This window comes from Eschscholzia californica, unplaced genomic scaffold, assembly GCF_041429995.1.
Source record: "Eschscholzia californica isolate CP2 unplaced genomic scaffold, dmEscCali1.0.p SCAF_3, whole genome shotgun sequence".
Classification (NCBI taxonomy): Eukaryota; Viridiplantae; Streptophyta; class Magnoliopsida; order Ranunculales; family Papaveraceae; genus Eschscholzia; species Eschscholzia californica.
Window position 1 is genome coordinate 3,105,717 of NW_028238420.1, and position 12,035 is coordinate 3,117,751.

Below are 12,035 nucleotides of genomic sequence, written 5' to 3' on the forward strand. Positions count from 1 at the left end.
ACTATACCAGTTACCATTGCCTCTGCAGGAAGAAGTTTTTCTAAGTTGAAGTTGATTAAGTCTTATATTCGATCTACTATGTCGCAAGAAAGGTTAAACGGGTTAACTATATTATTTATTGAGAAGGATATGTCTGACAGTTTTGATTATTCGACGATTATTAGTGACTTTGCATCGAAAAATTTCAGAAGAACAAAATTTCAGTGATTGTAATCATCAAAAAAACTAATTTGTTTATAAATATGACGAAAATATTTTGCAGTACTTACGGTTTTCATGTAATACATTTTACAATTTGATAGAAAGGGCCACATTTTCAGACCTCGCTTCGGGCCACCGAAAAGTCAGGGCCGGCCCTGTGAGTCATTCGACTTAACTGGACCCAAAACGAGTCATTCATGAGTTAGACAAAAACAAACCTTCTCAGATCTATTTCAAGTTAATTAAAACCTTAGATTAAATCTGAGATCAATCTAAACTACGGTCGAATGAATTAAGCTTCCTCTCGAATCTACCATCAGGGAAGAAATATTTTTTAAAAAAAGGCTTGATGATGATCTAATGGACTAAATATAATGCAAGTATGAGTTTGATGAGAGGTGGTCCATAGGGAATTTATGACTGCAACCACTGCAAAAAGATAGTACATTGTTTAATTGAATGAGAGAATAAAAAGAAAATATAGTACATAGAAAGAAGTAAAACCGAATGATTGCTGTTTATTATTCTCTGCTAGTAAAGACCAATTTAGCAGCAGAAGATAGTCATGGGTCATTGATAAATGAGAATGATAAACCTTAGTAGCCTGTGTATTAAGTACTTTCCTGCCATAACTTCAAGTTTTTTTGTTCATTCACAATCATACATTATTTGAATATTTTGTTTACCCTCGTAGACTGTGCATATTCCTATTCAAAAAATAAAATGCTTTGGAATTTATATGATTCAAATGTCCTTCTCTGAGTTCTGTTTCCAACTTATCTCAAAATCTTAACCAGTGGATATCGCCAGATCCCACCGAGGAACTCATGGATCGGATCAGGATCAGGATCCGGTAGGATGAGAGACGATCCAATGCCAATCCCACGAGTCAAAGATTCCCTACTTTATAGAGATCCGGAGAAAGATACGGTAAGGTTGGTCCCATTCAAAGGCTTGTTGTACAAGAACTGCTATATACATATATTTTGAAGTGTCACATATCTCAAGCTACTTGGCCGATATATATATATATATTTGGGGGCTATGAACAAGGTGAACTTTATATTCGGTTCAATTTGTGTGAAACGGGCTATAAAAAGAGCTAACAGTTTTCATATAAGTACCCAATTTATTAAAATAGGCAGATTTATGCTTACAGAATCAGTACCTCAGTAATTTGAACAGATACTTGCTGCCCCATGAAATATGTACATGAATCATTTGCAGTGCTAATACAAATGGGAAGAGAGAGAGAGAGAGAGAGAGAGAGAGAGAGAGAGAGAGAGAGGAACTCGAATAATTCATGCAGTGGTCTGTGGATGAAGAAATAAATAGTAGCCTTACCATTTCGAAGTGATGAATTCATTTGAGTTCAGGTTTTCTTCTTTGCTGCTGCACCTGCAATCCACATTCGACCCTAATAGCAGCCATGAGCTCAGGAGAAACAACTCTGCCGGATGCCCTTGATTTTCTCTTCTCCATCAAAGCGCCACGAGGTGGTTCCTCTCCCTCTCCCCAACCTCTGTAGAGTATGACTTTGTTAGGCTCTTGAGAAACCATCACGCCGCCTGTTGCTTGCTGACAAAAGGAAAATTGAGGAAATTATGGGCACACTAGTTCAACGATTTCTAAATAGATTAAAGAAACCGAGAACACTTGTAATAATATAGGCATATAGACACACCTCCAACTTGAAAACCACCTCCTGGACCGAAGTCCCCTTCGCTCTGCCTTTGACATTCACTATAGCAAGAGGGTGCTTCAGGAAGTGGGTCTTGATTGTTTTCGCAACACCAGTAACTACATTGCTCCTACCTGATTTAAGTTGCATATGTTTAAATATCGAGCTATATATCACTTGAAACTAAAAGTAGATTGTATGATGCACCACACTTAGTAAACCCGAAAAGAATTCAACTACAAGTAATATGCAGTAAGAATATTTCAACTTCTATAACAAAAACGAAATCAAAAACAGCTTCTTAGTGTAAATAGTGATGAAGTATATGTAAAATTGTCCAAGGAAATTGTTCCAGATAACTCGCATTCCTACGATAACCTGATCGGTGAACCATGTAGTATGTGCTAAGCAGAAGAACTCCAAACACATACAGCAATTAGCGATGGTAAAATTAGAATCGTTGGGAGTTTTTGTTCAGATTGTTAAATAATCCATAAGAAGCTATGCTTGTTTATAGTGCGAGTAGAACAAAGAATTTTAGGTATTTCGTCCATCATAATTACGAGACAGTGATTCAATGGTTACAAGTGTTGATTATGAATTACCAATAGCAAGGACAGGACGCTTCTTCGTTTTCAGAGCTTCCTTTCGTAAAATGAGCCTCTCTCTGTTGGACAAGGGCTCTGCTCTGAATGGAACCCCATCGAAACCCTTTTCTAGTTGATTTTTGTCAACTGATGAAACCAGTAAATTTTTTCCTGTTTTTAGGGATGAGGTCACTGACTCTTGCTCAGAAACATCCACTTCAGCTCGATCAATGACAACGGAAGTTGTCACGACTTGTGACTGAAAACCAGCGAAGTATACAAATAAGAAGTTAGAAGAGAAACAGAAGTCGAAAAACATTTAGACTAATGGTTAACCAATAGATTTAAAATAGCTTGTAATAAATAAAGAAAAGAAAAAGCACTACCGCTACCGCTACCGGAATATTATTCGGAATAGAGTCCCTATGGGCAATATCCCCCGTGCCCTTCTGAAAATCATCCAAACCGGTTTCTCTTCTTGCTGCTTCAGGCATAGATTCACCATCAATCTTAGCAAACTCATCATATTTTGGAGAGAAATTCATCAGTCTGTCCAGATAACCCTACCCCAATATCACCAACATGTTCCTGTTTTCCTCCCAATCTTTTGGTGTCAAATACCATCACCAACACAACAAACCTCTCCTTACTATTCCATATCCCCAACACTTTTACCAGAAAATTTTGAATCTTCCATATCCCCAACACTTCTGTCAGAAAATTTTGAATCTTCTCCTCAAGTTGAAACTCAGTTATCCACACACCCAAGTAATCAAAACCCAAAATTTAGTGAAGGAAAAGAAGAACAAAAAGCAATTATCAAAACCCATCACAACCAAGAAGAAGCACAACAAGAGAAACAATTAAGAAAAAGAGGAACAAGAAGAACCCAGAATTTTCCGAATCAATTATGTCCCACATCGCCGCTTTCTCTATCAACTCTCTTCCTACCAAATTTTCTTCAAACAATTAAGAAAAAGAGGATCAATTTCCCAATTCTTACAATGAACCTATACTCAATGGTCAAAGATCACATACCAATTGAACAACTTCCATCTAGGTTTCACATATCAATTGAAGAAAACAAACAGTGGGCTCTAGGTATTGATCATGTTAGAGTACATAAACTACATGAAGATGAACTTGGAAAAGTCAATTTTGCGTGGCATATCTACACTACATGGTTCCATATCGATATCTTAGTTAGCGATGGTTATGCTTATACTTTGGCTATTGATGAAGTATTTTGGAAATTTGTTACAATTACTCTTACTTCACACTTGCTCATAGTACTTCACACTTTCTTGAAGATTAAGTGGTTGTGCCTGCCGTGGGAAGATGGCGAGATGAACATTATTTATTCACTAAGGTTAATTTTGCGAGAATCATTGGCATATGAGTTTGAGTACGAGGTTGACGATTACTTGCACATTAGTATCCTTCCATTTCAGTGCAAACTTCGTTCGAAGTGGGAATTACGGATCGCCATGACAAAGTTCTTCGTCTGCGGGTGCATCAACTTGTTTTCTTCATCGAAATCGGTTCGGGACGAACCTTCTGGGGAACAGGGTGCTGATGCAGGCGCATAAGCGTGTGGGCCCACGTCCACGCGTGCCCACACCCTATTGGGTCATAATAGTAGTTTATTCAGTAGAGGAGAAGTTACTTTAATTTGATATTTCTTTATTTTTAAAGTTTCTATGTTTGAGTAGTTTATTATTTTAGGAATCCTAGTTTGAGTCTTATCTAGGAAGGTTTATTATCTTATAAAAGGAGATCTAGTCTATGTTATTATTTACCTTGAAGAGAGAAACCATTGAAGTTATTAAGAATTTTAGTTTATTTTATCGTTTCTTACCGTTTTCTTTATTGTTCTTAGTTTATTTTATTGTTCTTTATTTATTCCGCTGCGTCTACATCACTATGACTTGTTAAATGTGTATAACAAATTTTGATAGTCATGTAGGTTATTATTCATTATGTTGCTGCACTTTTATGGTGCATCAACGGGTACAAAAAACCGATTTAAAAAAAATACTTTAACGATTGTCGACGGAGCCCAAACCGTTGGCACAACTAACAGTTGCCCGACGGTTTTTGTAAACCCAAAGCTATTGGCATAGGTCAATAAATGCGCGGGAAATGAGGTCCTGAGAAATTAGTTTTAAAACTGCCGGCGGATAGAGATTTTACAAGAACCGTCGACACAATACCTACCGACGCACTCTTTCCGTTGAGAAGTTCGTCACGAGATGTTCTGCCGACGTTTTTCTACTCGTCGGTAAATACTTTTGCCGGCGAAATATTTAAAGTACCGACGGTTTCATGCCGTCGAAAATATTCGCGATTTTTGTAGTGTAACACTCTCCTTAGACCAATTTAGTATAGGAAGAACAAATACATAAATCGACCCTCTTTAATGCACTCACTGCCCATACCAAATAACGTTCTTCCTATACCAAAGACCTTCACAGATTTTGGTCTTCATAATTATATTTCATCACCATAGACTAAAAAGTACTTAAAATAATAAACAAAAATAATATATCCTTTTACCAAGCTACATGTTTCCCCAACTAGACATAAAAATGGCACAAACTTCTCATTACACAAAAATCTTGAATTGTTAACATGTCTGGTAAAGATTTAGAAGAGAACTTTTTAAACACCAAAAACCCTAAACCTTGGCTTGAAAATCCGGCATAAAAGAATAAGCTGACCTTGCCGGTATAAGATCTAAACATGGAGGGAGTTCAACCAAAGTATTCTTCTTTATGTTATACATTACAACCTTACTAAAAGAAGACTTAGATGAGCTCAAGCAAATCATGATATAATCACCATTGCCACTACTACACTTGAGAGTATCAACTAGCTGGTTCGTGTCGTTATTGTAATAGTTTAAAGTTGTCGTACAACGAACTACTACTTCTCCTCCAGTACTATATATCAATTCCCATATTTTTATCGCGTCACTTCGCTGAACATAATTATATTCGCTAAGAACAACAAGAAGAAGCTTTCCTTCACACTCTACTAATTCCATCAATTTATGGTAACTCCGATCCAATGTAAAGTTTGCCAAGGAAAATGTTTTTCTTCGGGTATCAAGACGAAATAATTTCTTACTTCTTTCATTAAGATAGTTCAAAATTATCTGCCCTTCATCACCTAGGGTTATCACAGTAGGAACTTTATATACATGTGCCCATTCTAGGGCTAGGGTTTTTTGAACTTCAGGATCTTTGCTTATTTTGATTTCTACCCAAGTTCCTTCTTCTGATGAGTAAACTTTTAATACTAGGTTTGGATAAAACCCACAAATCACAAAAACTTTATAAACACTCTTGTTCAATGTTGTTCTTGATGTATGCATAGAAATCCCTCTAAAATCACCATGAAGATCAAGTTTAGGTAATGATTTTGAAAACCCAGTTAAAGGATTACAAACAATGAAGTAATAATAATCATAACATCCAGTTTTGAACAAAATTAGTTCAGAAGATGAAGTAACTGGATTCACTCTTTTACCAAGTGTTGGATGAATATATGGTGATGGAAGTTGAATATGTTTCCAAGAACCTTCTTCTATGTCGAAAACTACACCATTCTATATGTTACATACTAAACTAATAGATTTAAACATAATAAACAATGGGTTTTGTCGAGCATGGGAAATCTGGCTCAGAGCTCTTGAGAATGTGGGAGAATCATGCATTATTGATTTCCATCTTTTGCATACAAATTGACAAGGAAAAACGTCGAATAACGGAAGCTTAGCTAGTATTGTTTCTACCATTATATCGTCGAGTTTGTTCCACGGATTTGGTATGTACTTACGTGATGATGAAGTTGGTTGATATTTGAGAATCTTCATATACTCCATATTAATCACCCACAATGTCAAAAGAAGATTGAAACAGAATATGAATAATGCAACAAGCTGGTTTTGTGTTTTATATAGTGGGTATATATAAGAACTTCTAGCTAGGTTTATTTGAGTGAAACTAGGTAGGATTTTTAATTAGTAAGTATAGTTTTAGAAAGATTTGGTGTTTTAATTTGTAAAAATAGAAATTTTCCAATTCGATTTTGTTTGGGATTCTTTCCCTAAAAATTGGGGGTCATTAAAATAATGTCTATTACTAGTATTTTCTATGACCCCAGCTTAGGGAACAAATTTTTACAAAAACAAAATCACGCCTTCTCTGTCTCTCCCTTTCTATATCACCAACTCGTCAAGGATGGGACTTGTTCGCCCCGAATTCTGTGTTTTGGTTGGGAGATAATCCCCCCGAACCATTAACACGATGAGATGATGTATGAAGCGAAGGTGAAAAGCGAAGGTGAAAAGCGAATCCAAAAGCGAGCGAATCCGGGAGCGACGCGTGGCAAGAGCAGTCGATTTCACGAAGTTATATAATATTTATAGTTAAGTCCTCAATTTTAGTGTGTTTATACTTAGGTCCCCCGTCTAAAAAATCTAATCTGGACCGTTGGAGAGGCCAACGGTCCAGATTATTTCCCTATTACATTGAAGAGAAACCACCAGCAGGTCCAACACGCCCAAACACAATAGCTCTCTTCTCTCTCGCTCTCTCGATTTTTCAGCTCTATCTCCTCTTTTTTTTTTTTTGTTGAAACAGTATCTCTTATATTAAGAAACTAAAACATTCTTACAATATAGATTAACAAGAAAATAAGGAACAACTTGCCAAGTCTTCGTTCTATTCTTTAACCTGGACCATTTCGCTAGCTTGTCTGCAGGAGCATTGCATTTCCTGATCGTGTGTTTGAATTGGACCTGTTGCAGCCTCTTTTTTACTTCATGGATTTTTTGGATGTGTATTTTGGTTTGCCATTGAATTCCTTGATTGCCATTCTTTAAGTGATTGATGATATTGATGTTGTCACTCTCGATGATGATGGTTTTATATTGTTTTGCTTCTGCCCATAGCAGTCCATTTAGGATAGCTATGGCTTCACTTTCCTCACTGGTTCGACTTCTGATAGTAGTTGCGTGGGCTTCAATGAATTTTGAATTCGAATCGTGTATAATTAGACTGGTACCTGCTACAGATTCAACATTTATAAAGGAAGCATCTACATTTATTTTTAGACAGGACTTTTCTGGAGGTTGCCAATTCTGTAGAGGGATAGATTTCTTGTTTTTCGGAGGTGGAATTGTTTTCGGGAAGTTTATAATCATATTTATAACAGTAGTGATAGAGTTGATTTCATGTTGGAAGCAGTGGTCACATCTGGTTTTCCATATTATCCATAAGATGGTAGCATAATGAATGTTACTTTCCGTTTTACTATTGTTTATAGAATTCTCCCAAGAGAAGATCCATTCCGACACAGAGGTAATATTGATAGAGATGATATTGAAATAGAACCACACGTTTCTAGCTAAAGGGCAATGTAGAAGAGCATGTTCCATAGATTCAATCTCATTACAGTTGGGGCAAGTCTGATTATTGTCAATATATTGACCTATTCTCGCTCTCACCGGGAGAGCGTTAGAGCAAATTTTCCAGATGAAAATTTGAATTCTAGGCACAGTAGGGATAGACCAAATAAAATTCCAATTGGGTGACTGGGTCATAGGAGAGTTCATACTGATACAAAGATGATTATACATAGATTAAACCGTGAACTTACCTGATTCTGTAAGGATCCATTTCCTTTGATCTTCACCATCTTCATTAAGCGGTATAGTTTTAATAAGGTTCTTGGTAGCTTCATCGAAATGATTATTCAGTAAGTCCTCATTCCATTCATTATTCGAGATCAGCTGAGAGACCTTAGAAAGGTTAAAAAGTTGATTAATGCGTGGAGGGTTGTTGATAGAGGGGATCCACTTATCTTCCCAAATATTAATCTTATCTCCCTTGTTAACTTCCCAAGTAGTGAACTCATCAATGTTATTAAGGTGCTTTCTGATGGTTTTCCATTGCCAAGAGTGATGAGATTTAGCAGGGCCAGGACTCTCCGAGTGTGGGAAATATTTAGCTTTTAAAAATCGGACCCAAATTGCTTGAGGTTCAGACTTGATTCTCCAGGCTAACTTACTTAACATAGCTATATTATCAAGTTCTGGTCTATGAATACCAAGACCACCCATGTACTTCGGGAGACAAATAGCGGACCAGGATTTGGTACATATGCCTCTAGACCTACCCCACCAGAACGACTTTTGGACAGTCGAAATGCATTTGCTTGTGCCTTTGGGAATGGCAAAGCATTGCATCTGGTATCGGGGTACAGCCGCAGCTATTGCCGAAATGACAACAGTGCGCCCAGCTTGAGAAAGGAATGAGTGGTTCCATTTCTCTAGTTTGTTCTTAATCTGATGGATGATGTCATTGAAAACCTTCTTCTTCTGAGCCCCAATGAAGAGTTGCGCTCCCAAGTATTTTTCAGAGGTGGAGGCATATTTGACTTTGAGAGATCGCATGATGATACGCTTGAATTTGGGATGAGAGTTCTTGGAATAAAAAATATTGGATTTGTTATAGTTGATCATTTGACCAGAAGAGTCACAAAAGGTATTGAGAATGGCTTTGAGGGTGTGAATATTGTCGAGAGTGTTTCTACCAAAGGTGATGCAATCATCCGCAAAGAGGAGGTGAGAGATAACTAGGTCAGTGTTGTTGGTGGGGAAACCTTTGAACTTGCCAGTATCATGATCAGCTGCTATAAGACGACTAAGGCCCTCCATGGCTAGGGTGAAAAGAAACGGAGATAGCGGATCGCCCTATCTGATACCTCTGGTAGGGAAAAACGTGTCACCAGGGCGACCATTGACAAGCACAGCCATGGAGGAGGTAGAGATGCAGGTGTTGATCATCTTAATCCAGTGATCAGAGTAGCCTAGCTTAGCCATGATATCAGTCAGAAAATTCCACTCTATCCTATCAAATGCTTTGGACATGTCAAGCTTCAAACCAAAATAACCTGTCGCACCTTTCATCTTCTTGAAAGAATGAATAATCTCTTGGCCAATGATGATGTTGTCCGAAATCTGTCTACCAGGGATGTAAGCGGCTTGGAAAGGGGTAATAGTAGGAGATAGAGTGTATTTAAGTCTATCAGCCAGAATTTTAGTAATAATCTTATAAGTGGTATTAAGAAGGCTGATTGGTCTATAGTCGGTCGGGGATTGTGGGGTAGCTGTTTTCGGGATAAGACAGATGTGAGTGTGATTGGCTTCCTGAGGCAAATCTGCTGAGATGAAGAAGTTATGGACTAAATTATGTATATCCGGGCTAATCGTGTCCCAGTTAGATTGAAAAAAGAAAGGGGGGTAACCGTCGGGCCCAGGGGCCGCTTCTTTCTTAAGACCCTTAATAGCTCTATCAATCTCTTCATGATTAGGAATAGCAGTGAGCATTTGATTTTGATCATGGGAAATAGAATTATGAAAGAGGCTGAGGATATTGGGATCTGGTCTAGTGTTAGAAGTGGTATTAATGTGAAGGAGGTGGGAGGTAAAGACAGATTGAATATTCTTGATCCCTTCATGCCATTCTCCTTTATTATCCTTAATGGCCATAATTTTGTTCATGCGGTTACGGTGGATGGCCTGCGAGTGGAAATATTTAGTATTCTTGTCTCCTATCCCAATAAAGTTATTTCTAGACTTCTCTTTCCATAAGCTCTCTTGATATTTGTACCATTCTTCTAACTGATTATTCAGACAACTGATCTCTTCGCTATTATTACTGTTCTGGAGAGATTTTGTTATCCGCTTAATATTCATCTCAATGTTTCCAAAAACTCTTTTGTTCCATTTAGTGAGATGTTTACTGAGGTTTTTTAGGCCCGTTTGAATGTTGAAGTTACTGGTCCACTTAGAGGCAATAAAATCATGACATTCAGGATGGGACATCCAAGTGCAGAGGAATTTGAACGGTTTCGGATTCGGTTGGTTCTGGTCTATGTCAGAGAGAAGGATGGGAAGATGGTCAGATCCTACAGTTTCAAGATGAGTGATGCCAGAGGATTGATAGGTTTCTAGCCAGATCATGTTAGAAAGAGCTCTGTCTAATCTCTCTTGAATCAGGTTTTCTCCGAATTGCCTGTTGGTCCACGTATATGGATTACCCTGGTAACCCATATCCATGAGCTCGAGGTGGTTAATGTGAGAGAGGATCTTGGGAATATGAGAACTGGAAGTGTTGGAGCCACCCATCTTTTCCTCACTGTCTAGGATACTATTCATGTCCCCTATAACTAACCAAGGGGTATTATGGTCAACCTTAAGAGAATCTAAAGTTTTCCAAGGTTTAAGCTTGTTCTTGTGATAAGGGCAACCATAAAAACCTGTGACTATAATTTGAGAGTTCATAGAGATGTTATCTATACTGATGTGGATAATGTTATTATCATGATAGAGAATCTTAGTATTAAGGTGATGCTTCCAGTATATAACTAGTCCACCTGCTTTATTACCTCTCACTCAACAAATACTCAACGAATCCGAATACTCAAACCCAAGAATTCTTGAGTAATCTAAGAGAGAGAGTTCAAACGTAATCCAGAGAGAGTCCAATCATCTTCTATATTAAAACCCATAATTAAGCAGCCATGGCTATTCCTTGTCAAGGTCTTCCACAAGTTGGTTAGGCAGAATTAGGTTACTACAAGTAGAGAAATAGCACTTCTGGTTGTTCTTTTTGTAACCCTAATCAAAATTAGGTTACTACAAGTAGAGAAATAGCACTTCTGGTTGTTCTTTTTGTAACCCTAATCAAAATTAGGTTACTACAAGTAGAGAATTAGGTTACTACAAGTAAGAGATAAGAGAGAACAATTTCTTGTATTCTCATAATCAAAATTCAACTCCTCCTCATCTCTTCTATGGAAGCAGCAGCAGATGCCCTAAAAACCTTACCAATCATCATCTTCCTATTAACACCTTTCAACTTCATCAAAAAGGAGATCATCAACCTAATTATCTCTCATCTCATCAATTACCATCTCCAACTACTATCATCAAGACTGAAGCTACTGCCGGTTCATCTTCTCAACATCAGTCCATTCATAATAATCAAGAATTTCATCTACCTCCGCATCACCCACAACACCAAAGACAACAACACCACCACCACCATCAACAAGACAACAAGCACAAGGAAGAGGAGGAAGAGGAGAAAATAATGATCTTGATGCAATTAAAGCCAAAATTGTCACTCACCCGCAGTATTGTTGAGTATTTGTTGAGAGAGAGAGAAGGAGATAGAGCTGAAAAATTGAGAGAGAGAAGAGAGCTATTGTGTTTGGAGGGAATGGATGAAAGGCCCAAAGTTAAGCCCAAAATAAGGGCCCAATCCAAAGTTGGGAAAAAATGTAAAAGAGGTCCTCTGTCTCAGATCTGAATTTGGAGAAACCAAATACCCTTACTTTATTAATAAAATTACGATTGTGCCACTCAGAAATTACGAATCATGCCACTCAATATTTACGATACTTGCCACTCAAATTGCCCGGGAAACGCGAAAAAATCTGAAAAATTCGGCCCGATGTGACAGTTGCAGGTGGAGGCGTCCCATCTCCATCAC

General features: G+C 37.7%; 1 protein-coding gene and 1 long non-coding RNA gene across 3 annotated transcripts; both read right to left on the reverse strand.

Moving 5' to 3' along the window:
- Nucleotides 1-547: 547 nt before the first annotated feature.
- Nucleotides 548-1,441, reverse strand: LOC147547706 (uncharacterized). The gene is made up of 2 exons (XR_015238501.1): nucleotides 1,370-1,441; nucleotides 548-630 (listed from the first exon to the last, which is right to left on the reverse strand). It is a non-coding gene; the product is annotated as an uncharacterized LOC147547706 (long non-coding RNA).
- Nucleotides 1,442-1,447: 6 nt separating this feature from the next.
- On the reverse strand, nucleotides 1,448-3,030 carry LOC147547707 (CRM-domain containing factor CFM2, chloroplastic-like). 2 transcript variants are annotated; one of them, XM_086671528.1, is made up of 4 exons: nucleotides 2,868-3,030; nucleotides 2,488-2,728; nucleotides 1,886-2,016; nucleotides 1,448-1,779 (listed from the first exon to the last, which is right to left on the reverse strand). In XM_086671528.1, the coding sequence occupies exons 1-4, from the start codon at nucleotides 3,012-3,014 to the stop codon at nucleotides 1,564-1,566; spliced, it is 735 nt and encodes a 244-aa protein (XP_086527654.1). In that variant the 5' UTR covers nucleotides 3,015-3,030; the 3' UTR covers nucleotides 1,448-1,563. The 2 variants fall into 2 exon arrangements, with proteins under 2 accessions (XP_086527654.1, XP_086527653.1); XM_086671527.1 differs by having other exon boundaries at nucleotides 2,862-3,030.
- Between the last annotated feature and the right edge of the window lie 9,005 nt (nucleotides 3,031-12,035).

Coding starts and splice junctions, on each gene's coding strand:
- LOC147547707 (XM_086671527.1), bottom strand. CDS start 3,014: ATGAATTTCTCTCCAAAATATGATGAGTTTGCTAAGATTGATGGTGAA. Junction 2,729..2,861: donor CGAATAATATTCCGGTAGCG/GTAGCGGTAGTG, acceptor GCTGGTTTTCAG/TCACAAGTCGTGACAACTTC. Junction 2,017..2,487: donor GCGTCCTGTCCTTGCTATTG/GTAATTCATAAT, acceptor AACTTAAATCAG/GTAGGAGCAATGTAGTTACT.